This window comes from Garra rufa, chromosome 2, assembly GCF_049309525.1.
Source record: "Garra rufa chromosome 2, GarRuf1.0, whole genome shotgun sequence".
NCBI classification, from domain to species: Eukaryota; Metazoa; Chordata; class Actinopteri; order Cypriniformes; family Cyprinidae; genus Garra; species Garra rufa.
In genome coordinates this window covers 48,763,928-48,783,902 of record NC_133362.1, presented here as the reverse complement: position 1 = coordinate 48,783,902, position 19,975 = coordinate 48,763,928, and the positions used below count along the sequence as shown (strand labels likewise).

Genomic DNA, 19,975 nt, shown 5'->3' with positions numbered 1-19,975 from the left:
GGCCCGCCAATCATCTTCGTCCGGCCCGAGGAAGCAGCAGGTGGCTTGAATGGTTTTTGCACTAATTAGTTTGTCCACTAGGCGGCGGGCCAGCCAAAAAAGAAAAGCAAGAGAGCCAAGAACAACAACAATCTACCGGAGATCGCAACATCATCAATAGACGGCAGATTTGACAAGCGCTTGTAGGGCTCCAGACTGCGACCAAATGGTCCCATTTTTTTCTGCCGGTGTGACAAAATTTTGTGAGCGGTCGCAATGGCGCGACCACCGCGTTATTCAACTCATAAGCGCTGCTATTTCTGTTTCATATGAGAAACATTAAACGGCAAACGAAGCGAAAGAGAAACCAAAGCGCGCCACATTTGAGCTGCGCAGCGCGGACCGTTTATCAGCTCGGACCGCAACGCAAACACACTTGTCCAAGCTCAGAACAGCATCGGGAACCAAAGTTGATTTCGCGACACTGACTGCACAGTGCTGCGAGATCCAGTGAAAAGTGTTTGAATTCGCCCAGAATGAATTAAGGTTGCTGAAAGATCAGTGAGAATCATTCAAATTCTGCTCAGAATTCTGTTTTTAACAGCGCTGATGTACGCTATGTCACTGTCAGACAACCAGAAGTCACACCAACTTAAGCAAAGTCGAATGTTTCATTATTCATTTCAGGGTTTGTACAACCTTTTGAGAGAGAAATTCAAGCACTTTTCAATGACTTTCAAGCATTTTGCACAACCATTTTAAGCACTTTAAAGCTCTTATGATCCAATTTGAATGTTATCTTGATGGCCAAAATATACTTTGTGGTAAACAAACACTTATGTAAAATTAAAAACATAAAATATTGATTATAACCAGTATATAGCAATAATAATCTGTCTATTTTATGCATATACAATTTATAGTTTATGTGAAGATTGTTTTAAAATCACCTAAATTAAAAGCTGTTATATATTTCAGAGCCTATTAAATGTTGGACTTTCAATTCTACTGTAATGTTGAATGGACATAATTAATATGTAAAACTGAGAGAAAATTAATTTAATAGAGTCACCAGTAGCAATATTGAAATCAATACTTCATTAATAATAGGCTACTTGGTAAAAAGATGCTATTAAACACATATTTTAAAATACTTTGTTGTTTCTACCTTAATTTGAAGGTTCATTGTGAAATTATGACAGTATAAATATATAAATATGCGATTATTCATGATTAATTACAAAAAAATGTGTGATTTTTTTTTTTTTTTAAATTGATTGACAGACAGCACCTTAACCTTTTATAGATGTTGTTGTTGGTAATATTAGTTCATTTTAGTGAAAATGCATTTCAGTGTAATTGTATAGGCCCCCTAGAAAAAGATCGGGACGGCCCCCATCCCCTTGGCCCGCTTCAAATTTCCAGTTCGATAATCCGGCCCTCAAATGGATCTAATTGAATAGCCCTGGTCTAAGGCTTAATACACTGTTGTGCTTGACAATAAACATCAGTATTTCAAACAAAGTTAGTTTCATTTTGTCAAAACTGGTGAACATCCTTTGACAATAACACAGGCAGAAATTCTTTACTCACTGTATTTAGGCTATATAGGCTAATGCTAGACATTGAATCCCCCAAGATGTTGAAGAGAATAGTATGTTGAAGTAAGATTGCATTTAGCTCATTTAGCTCTGCTAATATAACATTATATTTATTTAGCTTTATAAGTGACCACCACAATTATTTACTGAATGTTTCGTATAACTAAAGGAACATTCCAAGTTCAGTACAAGATATATTCAATCAGAATTTGTTAAAAAAAACACAGTTCTCTTGAAATCAAAAAGGAAATGGTGTAATTATGTTAGCCTTAAAATGTCATAATCTGTGTGGAAAGGAACAAGGGAGACATAGCTCAAAAGAAAAGAGTTTATTATAGTCCAAAAACAAAGTTAACCCACACTGGGAGCAGAAAAGACACACATAGAAGACAACAGAGGTCCGTTCTTCGTACCTCGCTTACTACATCCAAGATCAAATCATCGCGCTAACTATGAGCTCGCTATTCCGGTTCTCCAAACGCACCTGTTGTTGATGATTAGCTGGATGAGGTAATCTGAGATCACTGGGTGGCTTAAAAGGGGCTACGTATCGATAGTAGAAACATTGATCGGCAACTCTTTGATTGGTCGGCGAACATGTCGAAGGAGACAAATTAAACTCGTAAGTTATTATATTATATTATATTTGCTCTTCCCTTTTTTTGGTTGCTGTTATAAACAAACAAACAGATTATTTCAGAGTCTCTTTTCAAGAGACTAAAATTATATTATTTTAAAGGGAATTATATTATATTACAGGGAAGAGAAAAGGAAATCCTTTTTCACATTAGAGTCACAACAGGACCCACTAGAATATAGGAACAAGTAAAAGTGAAATATAAGAATATTCTACAGAATGGTAATATTTATCACTTATATTGCTTTTAGTCTCTTGAAAAGAGACTCTGTAAAAAATCTGTTTGTTTGTTTATAACAGCAACCAAGAAAAGGGCAGAGCAAAAAAAGATAGGTGGTGGTCCTGCACCTCCTCATACCCCGGCAGAGGAGCTGGCCCTAGGGTTGAATGCCACTAGACCCATTGTTGAGGGCATCCCTGGGGGCAGCTCTTCTTTAGACCAGCAGCACCTTCATAACTGGTAAATGAGCTTATAATTATTTTTGTACAATGTAAAATATTTGGTTGTTGCCTTAATTAAAATGCTTTTTGTACTTTAACATTTATTTATTTATTATTTTTTTGTGTGTGTAGTTTTGCATAACACTCCATGACGACTTTTAACTGTTCCCACTGTGTGACTGAAGTATGCACAGTAAATTGGGATTATTTTTATATATATATATATATATATATATATATATATATATATATATATATAATTTGCTTACGCTGAAGTTCAGTACTGCCTATTGGTATAAATAATTTTTAAAAAAGTGTGTGTGTGGGCAGTACCACATCCCTTTGTAACACCATTTTGTTTCCATTGCACAGGACAGTGAAGCAACCCTGTCAGATGACTGTGGTTTGGAGGAAGTACCTGTAAGTGCATGCATAATTTGGCCTGAATTTGTATCTACTTGTGTACTTCTATTTCTGACTGCAGTGTGAGTTGCAGGCAGAGAGGCCTGATACAGAGGTGGACAGTCTTGTAATTAATTTTACTTCCTTTATGACATGTATTCTGCCCTACAAAGGCAAAGTGCAGTAACTACGCCAACACTGAAACTGAGAAAGTTGCCTTTAAAGTTTTTACACCATATATGGTATTAGTTTGGATTTTGTAGTTACTGCAATTTTGACACTCTCGTTTCTCTGAAACGGGACAAAATAGAACCAGGAGACTTTGCCACAAGACAAAACGGTTGTCACAAAGCTAATTTTAAAGGAACACTCCACTTTTTTTTTGGAAATAGGCTCATTCTCCAACTCCCCCCGAGTTAATAAGTTGATTTTTACCGTTTTGAAATCCATTCAGCTGTTCTCCTGTTCTGGAGATATCACTTTTAGCATAGCTTAGCATAGATCATTGAATCCTATTAGACCAATAGTATCACATTCAAAAATGACCAAAGAGTTTCCATATTTGTCCTATTTAAAAACTCGACTCTTCTGTAGTTATATCGTGTACTAAGACCGGCGGAAATGCAAAGCTTCAATTTTCTAAGCTGATAAGATTAGGAACTACACTTCCATTCCGGCGTAATAGTCAAGGAAGTTTGCTGCCGTAATATGGCTGAAGCAGGAGCAGTAATACCACGCAGCACATGTGCAAATGCTAAACTAGCTGTGAACTCATTTCTGATAATAGGCTACTCTGCCTGCTTCGGCCATATTACGGCAGCAAACTTCCTTGACTATTACGCCGGAATGGAAGTGTAGTTCCTAATCTTATCAGCCTAGAAACTCGCAGCTCTGCATTTCCACCGGTCTTAGTACACGATATGACTACAGAAGAATCGAGTTTTAAATACAACAAATATGGAAACTCGTTGGTCATTTTTGAACGCGATGCTACTGGTCTAATAGGATTCAATGATCTATGCTAAGCTATGCTAAAAGTGATATCGCCAGAACAGGAGAACGGCTGAATGGATTTCAAAACGGTAAAAATCAACTTATTAACTCGGGGGGAGTTGGAGAATGAGCCTATTTCCAAAAAAGTGGAGTGTTCCTTTAAGCCTTAACTCAATTTTGACCAAATGTGTAGTTACTGCTCTTTTCCTTTGGAGGGCAGTATTGACCATTAAATGTTGTCTCTACAAATGAAACAGGGTGACATCCATTTGCTCTATAAGAGAAGTCTCCAGCAAAAAAGAGTATACTGAGCTAAAGAAACAAAAGCTTCTAGGTAAATCCACCTTCGCTTTTATAGCCGTGGTCTCTCATCTTGATTCCAAAAAGTAATTTACTATTACTACTCTAAAATATAAATTAAATGTGAAATAATCAAATGAAGTAGAATGATTAATAATACATTTCCCTTTTTTAGAAAATGACCTCTATGTATCTGTATGAAATCAATAAGAGAATAAAATACTGCATTATCTTTAGTTACACTGATAATATTTATTTATGGAAAAACAGTGTTACACAAACTACACGAACTATGTTTAAGTGACAAATGCACTTTTCAAATGACAGACTGCATTTTTTTTTATAAATTACCCTGCATCACATATATGTGCGGTCATCTTTGACTTGTAATATAGTAGTACAAATTAATTGGGCAAATATCGCTGTTGCTTTCGTATAAATGAAGCGGACATAACTGAGTGGCCGCGATCTAATCCTGTTTACATAAAGTAAGCCTGATCCAGAGCAGGTTTACGCTTACGGATCTGTTGCTATGACAGCAAGTCCCGGATGAGCGTCGAAGAACCGAATGATCCAAGATCACACAAAATCGTCAACAATCAAATCCAGCTAACTTAGTTAGCGAGGTACGAAGAACGGACCCCAGAAATCCAACAGTGACAGAATGCACAGACTTTGACTTCAAAACATGTGGTAATCAGGGGAACACAGGTGAACAGAATGACCAATTAGACTAAACAAGGACAGGAACATGCCCAAATAAGGGCACACAGGAACAGAAACGGGGCAAAACCACTACAAAACAGGTCTAAATTCCGGACATAATGGCCCAGTTTCACAGACAGGGCTTAGACTAAGCCAGGATTAGGCCATAGATCAATTAGGACATTTAAGTAATTTTTATAAACATGCTTAGATAAAAACATTACTGGTGTGCATCTTAAATGTAGGGGACAGGATACTTTAAATTCTAGGGAGCATATAACTGGACAGAAAACTTCATGAGAAGCTAAATTGTAAAATGTTATTGCTGAAAGACTCCTAAATAATCTACAAAATATTCCCCCGGTTTCACGGACAGGGCTTAAGCCTAGTCCTAGACTAAAATGTAAGTCTGAGCTGTTTCAACTGAAATAAACTTGCACTGACTGATCTTAAAAATATATCAGTGCCTTTTTTTGTTTTAAAAAATACGCTGAAGTTGTGGCTGAAGTGAGTCATTTGTTCACACATATACTGTTTTATATAATGAATGGCACATAATGCACTATATAGTGAGCAATCCGGACAGTGTAAATATACTTTTTATTGTGCTGAATTAAATCTGGGTTTGCCTCAGTGCCACGGTCACTCCTGTCCAAGGCTGCATTTCCCAAAATCATTGTAAGCCTAAGCTGATCGTAGAACCATTGTCAAGGAGCAAAGTCAATTTAGGCTTACGATGCTTTTGGGAAACGCAGCCTAGAAAACATATCCGACCCAAATGAATGCTAAGCAGAATTCAGTATTTTAAAGTCCTGTGGAAGTGTTCAATCGCAAATGGTTACATCATTGCAATATCAATAGCACTGTTGAGTAGAAGACATGAGTCATTCTACCAAACGGGTGCCATTTGGGTTCGCAACGTTTGATGAGATGCTTAAGGCACAAAAAAAGTCCTAAAGTGTGTTTTCAAAGCTTAAAGTTATTAATGCAAGTGTTCTTGTGAACGTGATATATGATAAAACACTATTCTTGAAAAATATCATACTATTTTGTAATCATTTTTCATTAGTATATAGCCAATTTCACATGTCCGTGTTGACCAACATGACATTTCATCTAAAATATCACCAAATAAGTTATAGATTTTTTCAAACTTTTATTATTTTCAGCATTATACGTGTGTCCCTGTTTACATAAGATATGTTTATTTAAATAAAACATTATTTTTTGTAAATATTTTATGATTTGTGTGTGTCCCTCAGTTTAACTTATCACCCCGTCACACTAACTTGTTTTATCTATAATTAATGTACGGTTGCTTTAAATGACATCACAAAGAGGTAGTGACATCATTTGAGCCTTACAGCCATATATATATATATATATATATATATATACACACACGTAGGTGCCTCATTAGCAACTGTTTCTATGGGCCGTTATACGTAAGCCATCCGCCATATTGCAGCGGTCAACTTGACGTCATTCACCCATAGATCTGTGTAATTCACCATAGTAATCACTGAATATTCGAAATGCCACAGTCCTGCACAGCCGATGGTCTGCGAACCTATAGTATAGCGAATGACATCAAGTTGATCTTTCCAATATGGCGGACGCATCTACGTGCTTGGAGCAGTCCAATGGGGTATCTACGTATATCTATGGTTACAGCCACCAAAAACTTTTACATTGTTTATTTGATGTTTTTTTAATGTTAGACAGGGTCCGTCAAGCTTAAACCAACCACCCCGTCATGCAAAGTAGATAGGGAAAACTGTTTTTTATCAATTGTTTTACATTATTAATGTAAAGAAAATCAAATTGGTGAGCAGCAATGCATCAAGTCAAATGAACGAACAAACAGGTGCACATATTTGCATTGCTTTGATGGTTCTCTGTAGATCTCACCGTCTCATGTGCAACACCACGATTGGTCGATTCTGTACAATACCTTTTTGTTATTGTTCAAACTACTTTGGATGTTTTTTGACAATATTTAAATTGTGGCCAGGACGTGTCCCGTAACGCCCGTATGAATATGGCCACTGTAAATATAGGCTAATCAATTTTTAATCAGTATTTTCTGTTAACTTAACCATGTTTGGTTCATTTTTTCACTTACTATATCACTAGGCACGTTTACATTAAAGATTTGCGCAAAACTTTGGCGATATTTTATAAATGTCAATTAAAAAGAATTGCAAAATGACGGCGTTTTCATTAACCAATGTTATGCATCTGAAACGTAATTTTTTCCTCTCGCGATGAGTCATGGCAACAGATTTTCGTGGGATTTTGGCTATATTTAATCCAATGTGACCTGTAAATGTGAAAAAAATGTTTCCATTGCTGTTTTGCAAAATATTCCTTTTTCGAATTGCCTGAAAAACCACCTTATGCGAGCAGAATTATTATTATTATTATTATTATTTTGCGATATATAAGTGTTTGCGCAATTGACACGTTTCCATTAGGCGTATTTTCAATTTGCGCAATATAAAAGGTAATAGAAACGCAGCTTAAGTCACTTTCTCAGTAGGCCTGTTTCCATTACCCTTTAAATTGCACAATACTTTTTAATCGACATTTATAAAATAGTGCCAAAGTTTGGCGCAAATCTGTAATGGAAGTGCAGCTACAATCTCTTCACTCGCTCACTCACTCACTATCACAGCATTTCACTCTTAACAAGACAGCCCAAAAGGTGCCAACTGAACCAGTTGATTGGGAAAGCGGAAATCTAATTAGAAAGTGGTGTGTGATTAAATATGACAATGCCCTTTATCCTGGGATCATCATGGATACAGATGAAGCACATGCCCTTGTGAAATGTATGCACCGTGTTGGGGCCAACAGGTTCTTCTGGCCTCCGAGAGATGACTTCCCATGGTATCTCTTTGATGATGTGCTCGAAATCATTCAAGAACCACAGCCTGTGACATCCCGCCACATGGAAATCCAGAAGGATGTGACTCTCAGTCTCTTATGACTTATGATGCTCATTTCTGTTTTTCAGAGCATAAGCATGAGTTTTCTATTATATCTCCTATTTCAATGTCTCCTCTCCCCCAGTTTTTAAAGTTTAAAACCAGCAGTTTATATTGAGAAACACTTTGTCCATACCACCCCGTCACAGTGAACCACCCCATCACAGGCTCATTTTGTAAAAAGTTTTTATAAATTTGTATAAATGTTATATAAATGTTACTTGATTTAATGTTATATATGATATTCTTATTGTGTGGACTAATTAAATAAATGCAACTTCATTTGTATTTTTTTTCCACTACAAACAGTGAGGCCATTGAAATGTCAAATTTTTCAAGATTAAACGATTTCAAGATTCTAACAATAAAAAATTTAATTCAATTACAGACTCTCTATTCATTATTAGGAAAACATAAAAAATGTAAAATATATTTCATGTTTTACTACTCTAATGGCATACATATCGTCTGTAACGGGGTGGTACAAGAAAGGTGCCCTTGCCTGAAGAAAAAGGATAGTATTAAAAGGAGTTTGTGCCTGTGGAAAATATGTTTTTTGGAGGGTTAACTTTCAAGTTGTAGTCTTTTTTTTATAGAAAATTTGTTCTTAATGAATTTTTTGAAAATTGCAAAGTGTAAATGGCACCCATTTCATATAATGACTCAGATAACATTGCATATATTTTTTATTTTGTAGACAGAGGGTATCTGTGTTAACTAAGAGTACAGAAATACAGCATACTTGTGTTGTGAGCCATAGGAGCAGAAATGAATGTGCCCCGTTTGTTTTTACTTTAGCTTTTAGACCAATCAATCTGTTTCTGCAATGTCTGCATCTTATGCATGCAAACCAACAGTTAGGAGAGGCTGTGACCTTTGTGTGATTGTGTGATTTCTCAAACACAGTGAAAATGACAGGCATATATGCCTTACAGCCCCTGTTACACAGGAGATTTTTCCATTTAGCACTGCAGAGAAACAACTGCAATGCCTCAAAAATTCAACAAGCGAAATGTGCATGTCAGAGACTTCTGTTCCCAAACTGTAAAACACAGCAACATGACACTATTGAGTCTAATGGTACATTATCTGAGCCTTTACACAATGTTTATAAGAACTCACAACCAACAATGTTTTAAAGTGGTTCCTGGATAAAAAGAGGAACGTTGGCCTGAGTCACTACAGTCGGTGGGACAAACATAGTAACTGGTCGTGAATTTACTGCTTTGTTTGTCATATGTGCTTGCATATATTGTTTGGATGTTTATAAACATGTCAATGCTAATGCCATAGTTAATTAAAACAAAGGCACAATTCTATTCGGGGATTGCACTTTCAGATGGGCAGTATAGAAACCTGTTTTCTTCCTCTGTGTGAACTGCAAACCTTTCCACCTTTCATTCCCAGTGAATCTTGGTTAGGACTGGTGTAAACCTTCTGTTGGTCAGACTCCTCCAGCTTTACAACAGCATATGCTACTGACAACAAATCAAAGACAAATGCAGTGACAAACAGCTCAGATCCATTCATCAGTGTAGGCTGCAAGAACAATGCCAGAATCCACTTTATTCCATTCCCTTCTTGAACATCTGATTCCTTTGACAGATGATCTCTAGAAGTCCCAGAAACTCTTTAAGAGGGTTCTATCCTTGAAAATCCAGTGCCCACTTGTCAGTGTTTGTACACACACAGCTTTAATCAGAAATACTGGGGAAGATGCTTGCTTTTCACACAGAGGAAGTGTAACAACAAGCTTCTTCTGCAAAGTGACAAAAACCAAAGGTAGACTATATCTCGGAAGAAATAGAATCAAAGAAAACTTTTAAATAAGTCAAGCTGTGAATATAATGGTGTGAGTATGAGTGCGGTGGTCATCTTCTCACTGGTTCACAGTCATCGTCATGCTATCCTGTTTAGTTCTGGGGAGTATTCTAGAAAGTAAGATTAACTGAGGCTATGTCTACATTAATGCGGATACATTTGAAAACGGAGTTTTCGTTTTAAAACGCTCTCCGTCCACACTAGCGTTTCCATGCGTTTCCAAAAGTTTCTCATCTACACTGAAACGTAGGAAAACATCATTTTAGGACTGTAATTTGAAGAGTGCACAAGGTAAATGTCTTTAGCAGCAGTGTGACAGTGAATAGCACAGGCACAATTACTGGTGTAAACATAGATATCTATTGGTACAATATGCGTCACATGACTAAATATGCATCATCGTTTTCAAAAGGGCATTTTCAAATGTATCCACTTTGGAGAGCGTTTTCAAAAAGCTCTGTTTTCCTTGACAAAAACGCCGTCTCAGTGTGGACGGAAGGCCAAAACTGAGAGAAAAAGATGCGTTTTCAAACGAAAACGTATTAGAGTGGACATGGCCTTACTGTCACACACCTGGAGCTTCCGCTTGATTAACCCAAAACTTGCTTACTCTGATTATGCCAGTTAGTTCAATCAACCTCCTGTAACCCAGTTAATGTGCACACATTGTGGGTATATGAAGACATTTTTAATGGATTGTCGATTTCAGCAGTCATCAAGGAAACCCAGTGAAAGATTATATGTATCTTTACTCAGATGCATTTACAATGTGACTTTGCCTTAGAGTATTTGCAATCAACTGTGTCAACTGTATTTTTGTTTACAAACGTGTGGCTCAATGGCCCATATAACTAGCACCACATGATAGTATCAGGTGTATCGTGGGCTCTCCATGGGGTTTGTTGTCTATTCTGTGGCTCTGTATGCTTTCAACTCGATTTTTAGTATTGAGCAAGAGACTAGGCCTATACAAAATTCACATTACATGATTTGATGTAGAAAGAGCTACAGCACACCGCAATAAAAGAAAGGAACATTCATGTTTTCATAACCACTGGCCGCTGAGAGTAAGAGGGGCTCCCTGGTGTAATATCAGCCCATTATTTAAAAAATAAAATACTGCTGCATCTGTGAAAGAAAGAAAATTGAATTTGTAAAAAAAAAAAAAAAAGACAGAGTAAATGCGCAAGTTTGTAAAATTATAAATTCCATTTGCCCCTTTTCATTATTATGCAAAATGTACAACTAATCCTTTTGGACAGGGGTCACCAGACTCAGTCCTGGAGCGCCGGTGTCCTACAGAGTTTAAACTCCGCAGGACACTGGCCCTCCAGGAACAAGTTTGGTGACCCCTGCTTTTGGGCATGTTGTAAAAATAGACAAGCCTTTACATTTTGCCCTTCTTCAATTTCTTAAGGATACTGTAGTAATCTACATTGGCTAGTAAAATTTGCTTCTTGTTTTATTAGGTGTAATCCTTCTGGAGCCAGAAGAACTCTGAGACGACTCAAAATGAAACACAAAACAAAATTTACTAAACTTACTAAATTGTAACTTAAGCCATGTAAATTGTAGACCATTTTGTACAGTAAGTATTGTTTCTGTTATATGCAGCCAATAACAAGTAAGGCTGAGGCAACCACCAACACCACATTCACTTACCCTGGATGAGGTATTACAGTGCACTCCACTAATATTGGCACCCTTGGTAAATATGAGCAAAGGTGGATGTGAAAATAAATCTGCATAATTTATCCTTTTGATCTTTCATCAAAAAAAATCACAAAACTCTAACCTGTCATTGAAGTAAATGAATAGAACCTAGGGGTGAAATCTCATTATGAAATGTTTTTCTCTAGTTCACGTTGGCCACTATTATTGGCACCCAATTATTGCAACGTCGTTTTCCCAAGATAACAGTTCTGAGTTTTCTCCAACAATGTCTAATGAGTTTGGAGAACACCTAGCAAGAGATCAGAGACCATTCCTTCAAACAGAATCTCTCTAGATTCTCCAGAATCTCTCTCTTCCCAGCTTCATGTTGGTGCTTCTTCTCTTCAGTTTCTATACAGGGTTCAGGTCAGGGAACTGGGACGGCCGTGGTAGAAGCTTCATTCTGTGCTCAGTGACACAATTTTGTGTTGATTTTGATGTTTGTTTTGGATCATCGTCCTGCTGGAAGGTGCAACCATGGCCCATAAGATTAATAACAGAGGCAGTCAGGTTTTGATTTTTTTATCTGCTGGTATTTGATAGAATCCATGAAGCCATGCATCTAAACAAGATGTCCAGGACCTCCGGCAGAAAAATAGGCCCACAACATTAAAGACCCAGCAGCAGGGCTTAAAAACGAAAAAAAAAAAATCCATTCGGTTCACTCCGAGCAGAATCGATATTATAACGTTTCTGTTCTTGCGTTCCTCATTAAACAATACGTTCCGAGAACGGTTTTCTAGAAAAAATACCGGTTAATAACGTTATTTTATTACACGGCGCGATAGATAGATAGATAGATAGATAGATAGATAGATAGATAGATAGATAGATAGATAGATAGATAGATAGTGTGTGCCTTTTAATAACATGTTTGGCATTATGTTTACAAATGATTCAACCAAATTCCGTGTTCGTGTCATCTGAACTTCTTGTCTTTAAAACCAAAAGTAAACGAGTTAACCTGAAGGCCGTAACTAGGGTTTGAAAATTAGTGAGGTCCGAAGTAAGGTTGAGAAACACCGCTTTAATTAATGTTTTTTAACGTTCAACTTTCCACTTTATAAACGTCCCAAAGTGTCACAATAAATTGGAAAAATGAGTCAAAATACACGTATAATAGGTGGATCTGGCAACAAACGGAGGCTGCACACGCGCTCTCACTCAACGCGCTCTCAAGCCTCGTTCACTGCGCTAGCTTCTCGCATCAACATGAATTGCAAACACTCATGTGATATGAGGTGGTTTAAACGGCTAAATAATCATTCAGAGAGCTTGGCATTTTATTTTTGAATATACAAAAATGACCGAGGTCCGGACAATTCTCTGCAATTCTCCAACTGTGATCCTTGGAGAGTCTTTGGCCACTCAAACTCTCCTCCTTATCGTATATTAGGATGATACAGACACACGTCCTCTTCTAGGCAGATTTGTAACACCTTTAGTTGATTGGAACTTCTTAATTATTGCCCTGATGGTGGGAATAGGGATTTTCATTAGCTCTTTTCTTACAGCCACTTTCTATTTTGTGAAGCTCAACAAACTTGTTCTGCACATCAGAACTACATTCTTTGGTTTTACTTCTTGTGATGGATGATTAGGGGAATTTGGCTTTTGTGTTCCTCATATTTATAATCCTGTGAAACAGAAAGTCATGGCTGGACAATTTTATTTTCCTAGCCACCCTGGTGTGCTAAAAAAAAATCTAATATTAATGGGAATATACTTTAGAGATATTTTACTTAGACAAATTTTTAGGGGTGCCAATAATTGTGGCCAACATGAACTAGAGAAAAACATTTATTTTATAATGAGATTCCCCCCATTTTCCACCGTCTTACTTCAATGACAGGTTAGAATTTTGTGAATTTTTCAAATGAAAGATCTAAAGGATAAACAATGCAGATTTTTCACAGTCAACTTTGCTCATATTTACCAAGGGTGCCAATATTAGTGGAGGGAACTGTAGATTGAATTAGAAATCTTTGTGTTCTACTGAAGGAACCAGCCAACATCTTGGATGCCCTGGGGGTAAGCAGATAAACAGCAAAGTTTCATTTTTGGGTGAACTATCCCTTTAATGGAGGAAGTTTGAAACAACCAGGACTCTTCCTAGAGCTGGCCTCTTGGCCAAAGTGAGCAATTGATGGAGAAGGGCCTTGTCTAGACCTGATGGTCACTCTAATTGAGCTCCATGATCATATATGCAGATGGAAGAAACTTACAGAAGGACAAACATCACTGCAACACTCCACAGATCTGGGACCACTGATCCTCTCCACAGTAAAGACATAAAAACACACTTGGAATTTGCTAAATGTTTTTTTAAAAAGTACCTAAAGGACCCCCAGACTCTGAGAAACAAGATTCTCTGGTCTGATAAACCTCAATTCTAAGCATCATACTCGAAGGAATCCAGCTCTGCTCATCACCTGCAAAGTACCATCTCAAAAGTAAAGTGTGTTGGTAGCAGCCTCATACTGTGGGACTGTTTTTCAGAGGCACTGACTGAGGGACTCGTCAGAGTAGAAGAAAAGCTCAATGCACTAAAATACTAAGATAGCCTTAATGAAAGCCAAGTGCAGAGCATTCAGAACCTCAGACTGGGCAGAAGGTTCACCTTCCAACAATGACCATAAGCAAACAGCAAGAGAGGCTTATAGACAACTCTGTGAATGTCCTTGAGTGGCCCAGCTACAGCCTGAACTTTAACACAATCAAATATTTCTGGAGAAACCTGAAAATGTGCGTCTGCCCCCATCCAACCTGACAGAGCTTAAGAGGTGAAGATGTGAGGAGAAGAATGACAGATAATTGCCACATTTTTTAATGTTTACATTTTTAATAAATTTGCAAAGATTTCAAACCAACTTCTTTTTACATTGTCATTATGGGGTATTGTTTGTAGAATTTTGAGGAAAATATTTCATTTTGGAATAAAGCTGTAACATAACAAAATGCAGAAAAAGTGAAATGTTCCTGTCACTGACTATGATTTGCTTCTGTCCATTGTGCAGGAGCCATTAAATCTTGTTCCTTGCAACAACAAACTAAACATCTGCATGGGCTTTGAAGCCTTGTAAGGTTAAACTTCTGGTTTTATGATCACAGACTGTAAAAAAAAGATGGATGACCCTTATCCACTTCCTACCACTGTAGATAGGTATAGCCAAAATATTCCAGGTATGGCTGCTGTCATTTGGAGCCAGACTCTGCACAGCAATAATCATGAGGTGGAGCTGCAGTCATCCCAAACTTCCTCAGACCCAGTCGCAAGCTCACAATCACGACACCACACCCTATTTTTATGGAATGAAATAACTAAAAACAAACATATTAGAAAAATGAAAGTTTGAACGTATATCAATGTGATAACTACCTACAATTTTGGAAACCATCCTTATCTTACCATCCTTAAATAAGTTAAAAACTTATTTTAAGTGTAGTTTGATGTATTCGTCTCACCATTTGTTTACATGGAGAGGGTGGGGTTTATGACCTTTACTGCAGCCAGACACCAGGGAGTGATCTAAATGTTTTGGCTTCACTTTTTAGGCATCACAATTTTGTGTGTGACATTGTTTAGAAAAAATGGGCCAAAACAGTTCAAGTTCATATGGGCTCATTTTGGGAGTTCAAAACAGCTTACTGACCTGGTAAACACTTTTGGTAAACTACTATTGGTCTGTGGCGCTGTGGAAATCTTCTCTGATTGATTTTTTCTGTTGAGTCTGACAAGGTCAGTTTTAAATAAAAATGAGTGGAGGACTGCTTTAGTGTAAGTTATTCCAAGTTAAAGTGATACTGACACATTTTCTTCATGTTTAATACTGAAAATGTGCTTGCTTTAAAGCAGTCTATTGTATAAGTGCTGTATAAATCAGTGTGGTATATATATATCAGTATAGTTCTGCTCAGGTATGCCAAACCTCTAAGTGAAGAACATTTTAAACCATTTTTAACATGGTTTATTTCTAACACAAAAATTCTCGTTCACTGAAGGACAATCATAATGTTAGTTAAAAATCAACATGCTTGTGTAAATTATGATGAAGCTAGTATTTGACTTTAAATATATCTTGCAGATATAAACTGTATCAGGCAAAAATAAATAAATAAATAAAAATAAATAAATAAATAAAACTTGTTGCAAAAAAAAAAAAAAAAGCTGCCTGTAAAAATCATTCATGAAATTACATTTTCAAATACAATGCTTGATAATGCATAATATTAATTAGGCCTAATAACGGTATGCTTAAAAATATCTGGAAGCACATTCAGGATTTTATTAATACAAAAGTGATAGTGAAATTTAAAACTTTTTTCCCTAATAGGTTAAAGGTAAAAACATTTTTGCAAGCAGAGACAAACATCTTAAAACAATTCATACATTTGTGTGTGTGTGGATAGCCAAGATGTTTGTATCTCAAATGCATCTTCTATAAGCATTTATAATCAGATTTTGTTAAAGGGGTCATCGGATGCCCATTTTTCACAAGTTCATATGATTCTTTAGTGTCTTAATGAAAAGTCTATAATATACTTTGGTAAAAAATTGTCAATAGCAGTGTAAAAAAAAAAAACTTTTACCTTGTCAAAATCAGCTCTGCAAAAGCTCAACTCATTTTATTGCATGGTCCTTTAAATGCAAATGAGCTCTGCTTGCCCCGCCCCTCTCTGCTGTGGGATGATTTCGCTTTAACAGCGAAACTTCCTAACTAATACATTATTAAGAAAGGTTGTTTGCAAAAATGCATAAAAAACCCTTATACTCACTTCTGCTGTGGGTGAAGCTGCATCAGAAACGATTCGCACGGACATAGATATGTATGTAGATCGGGATCGGCACTTTCCTTTTAAAAACAAAAGTAATGTTATCCTCTGCGTCTTCAGCGGCTCAGATGTAGGGAGTAAATGACGACCGCTATGTTCATTATTACATCCAACAACAGAACACCTCAGTCGCTCAATCGGAGACATTCTTGTCTTCCTCTGCCCCTGAGTCACACAATGGCGATCGGAGTCTGACTGTTTCAGCTCGGTGAGGGCGGGGCTAAGGTAAGGCGCTCATGTCAATCAACTATCATGGGAGTGGCCTCTGTCGGTGTGCCGTCACACCCACAAGAAGCTGAGAATGACCTGATTTTAAAAAGGGAATATTACTTTTAAAGATAAAAAAATACCACTGGGTGTTTTTTTATAATTGTAGGGTGGTTGTGTACACAAACTGCCAACACACATTAATGATCAACCAACATAGTGATTTTTGCATCTGATGACCCCTTTAAAACTTTCCTCAGACTCTACCTCACTTTCATGGCATGCACAAATACAGTCTACAATCAGACAAACCCATGTTACCTGCCTTCCAAGCAAATGAAATGAATTAACTAAGTGGATACAGCTCTGAGTTATAGCACCACTTGTGATTGCATCATAAAAATGCATCTTAATTTCAGGTTAAAATAGGGCTAAACAATATGGCAAAATAGTTCTTACCTTAAAAAAGGCTTCATGCTTGCTGTATAAACTTAATGTGTATGGTACAATTGAAAAGAAACAGCCAACAAATGTATTCACACATTTAAGGTTTGCATGTCATTTTCAAACGTTTTCAAGAGAATTGCTTGACGCTGGCCACTCTTTGACTGTGTGCATGCTGCATGCTGGGATCTTGTTTGGCTGTAGTGTTTTACTGTAGTGGGAATGCCAGTCTCTCTCAAAAACTGCTTTCATCTGTTCAACTACAGTTGAGCTGTTCTGCTCTGCCTGCTGACTGATCACCACACCAACACCGGCGTTGTAGACAAACTCATTGCCCACCCAGTTTAAATTCCCTGAGAGGCCAGAAACATGGTTTTAAGAGAAGAAATGATTCAAACATTCAATTCAATTCAAATCTCAATTCACTTCATATGACATCAGCAGATTGATCAGTGCAGAGGATGTTCTCACCTAGATACACAGATCTGTCTGTCACCATGTATCTGTTGTGATTGACTCCGTAGAGATATCCATTGCTCTGCTTCTGTGGAATGAAGAACTTCTACAAGAAGAAGAATAGAGTGCATAAGTTGTCAGTTTCAGTATGTACTCGTATGAATAACAGTAGTCCAGTCATAGTGGGCTTTTATAGCTAATGAAACAGAAGTTGATTGTTCAGAATGATCCATGTCTTCCATTACTAGATGAATGTTGTGTCTGGTCATGAGCACAAATGAGGGACAGTAGCAAATCATATTACTGGTACATCTATTCAAATAAACTTCCAGCTCTTCTACAGTATATCTTGTCTTATATCAAGTTGAAAGCAATGATCAGTTCCTCTGATTCATCACAGAGACTTAATTTGATTCTGTCCACTAAAAAGATTTATTCAGTGATTGGACTCTCTCTCGAGGCCAGTGGTCGTTAGCTCTGATCGCATGGATCCGCACAGCTTCTCATTTAGCTAATGCTATCTGTGCCTGTGACCGTGTCATATTTTTATATCATAATAAATCAGGATTGCTCCTTGAACCGCATGTGTAACACAGGATGAGGTTTAGTTCATGTGCGAAGCAGTGTATGTAAATGGCTTCTGGATGATTGGCTTGGAATAGAGCCTGCACACCAGCAGATATGCCACTCAATACAGACACGCTGTCATACGTCTGAGCTACACATGTCAGATTTTCCAACTTGTTGGCGTCAACAAGGCTTCAGTTGTGTTTAGGTCTTGAAGGCCCAGGAAACGTTCCATCACTTTACCATTTGAGTTTACATATTGTATGCAAACAGCTAATTGTTCTGTTTTGCCATCTCTGGCCGCGTCTGCCATTACAGCATCCATGCCGGATAACTTCATTTCCTTTCTGATCTTCTCAGTAACCTCTTCAGCAAAGCTCTGAATGAATTCATTTTGAGAGACTTTAGAGAGATATGTGGAATTGAAGGCAGCTGTGTGATTCTAAGGGAATGGATCAAACTGAGACAGTAGTCTGAATCACTTCCTTGTTTCTCACTGCTCTCTTTTTCACTTTGCCCCTAAAATGGTATACCTTGTCTTGCTAGAAATCCTGTTATTGCAACAATTCGTCAAAGATATTCACATCTTTCCTGGATCTCAATTATACTGGCTGAGTTGCCATGCTGGCATTGTGAACAGCTTTTTTATGTTTTCTGAATTAACTGAATGCTTTCTTCCCATTTTCGTAGGCCTGACTCTGCAGTTTGTCACTGTTGATTTGAGTTTAATGTGTTCCAAATAGGCAATAGCAACCCTACCGCAATAGGGTTCTTGTGTACACACACTACAGACACATAACTGTGTTTAGAAACAATATTAAAGTGAATTTTGCATTATAAGTCTCCTTCAAATACAAAAATACAGTTAAACCAATGTTTCAAACTGATTGAAGTACAAGGAACAAAACTGCTATATAATCAACATCAATAAAGAATCAGAAAATGTTCAACTCTATTGAAATATCTTTTCAAGGTTGTCATGCTTTAGCCCATATTATGTCAACAAATATTAGTTTACTTCAGAGAGAGTTACTTTATAACTAATGAACTCTGTAACATTCACACTGTTTTACAAATGCAAGGTGCCAGTTATGCAGCATTTTCCTTCAACTGCTGTCAGGGGTCGCCACAGTGGAGTTATTTGCATAGCCATTTGGCACAGGTTTAAAGTCAGATGTCTTTCCTGCTGCAACCCAGTATTGAGAGTGCGCTAACTCATGCAACCCTAATCCACCTGATCTGCAAGTCTTTGGACTGTGGGGGAAACCAGAGGATGCAGCATGCATACAATGTTGTACAATTTCACTCTTTGATGGAAAATCCAGAGCATAACAAGGCAATTTTTTTAAATGGGTGATATCAAAATATGAGTATTGACAATGTCCAACAGGATTAAGAGGGGACCGAAACAAAGGCTTAACCCTGGACACATAAAAGACAGGGTGAACACGAGTAAGCGTGCAAGGAAGCTTGAGCCGCACTGCCACCGGACTCAGAACCTTGGTGATGCAATATGGTTCAATGAACCTGGGTGCCAGCTTATGAGAAGGCACCCGGAGCCATACATGTACTGAGAAGCAGGAGTCCTGTGACGATCTGCTGCTGCTTTGGTCCGCCTGGAAGCCCGGGCCAAGACCTCCTTAGCCCTTCTTCAGCTCCGACGACACTGATGGACAAAGGCCAAGACAGACGGGATCGCAGCTTTGGGTTACTGAGCATGGAAAAGTGGTGGTTGATAACTCATGGAACATTGAAAGGGAGATATACCTGTGGACGCTACAGGAGGGGAATTGTGGGAATATTCGACCCACGGTAGCTGCTGACTCCAGGAGCTTGGACTATGTGATGCCAGGCAGCGGAGAGCTCTCTTAAGATCCTGGTTGGCT

The 19,975-nt window shown here is 37.6% G+C and overlaps 1 protein-coding gene across 1 annotated transcript in view; it reads right to left on the bottom strand.

Annotated features, from left to right (window-relative positions):
* Positions 1-16,819: 16,819 nt before the first annotated feature.
* Positions 16,820-19,975, bottom strand: part of LOC141326518 (inactive phospholipase D5-like) — a 65,877-nt gene continuing 62,721 nt past the window's right edge. Inside the window, exons 9-10 of the mRNA XM_073835260.1 lie at positions 17,538-17,628; positions 16,820-17,419 (exon numbers count right to left, since the gene is read on the bottom strand). Of these exons, the coding sequence (XP_073691361.1) occupies positions 17,187-17,419; positions 17,538-17,628 (324 nt within the window). The 3' untranslated portion in view covers positions 16,820-17,186. The remainder of the gene's footprint in view (positions 17,420-17,537; positions 17,629-19,975) is intronic.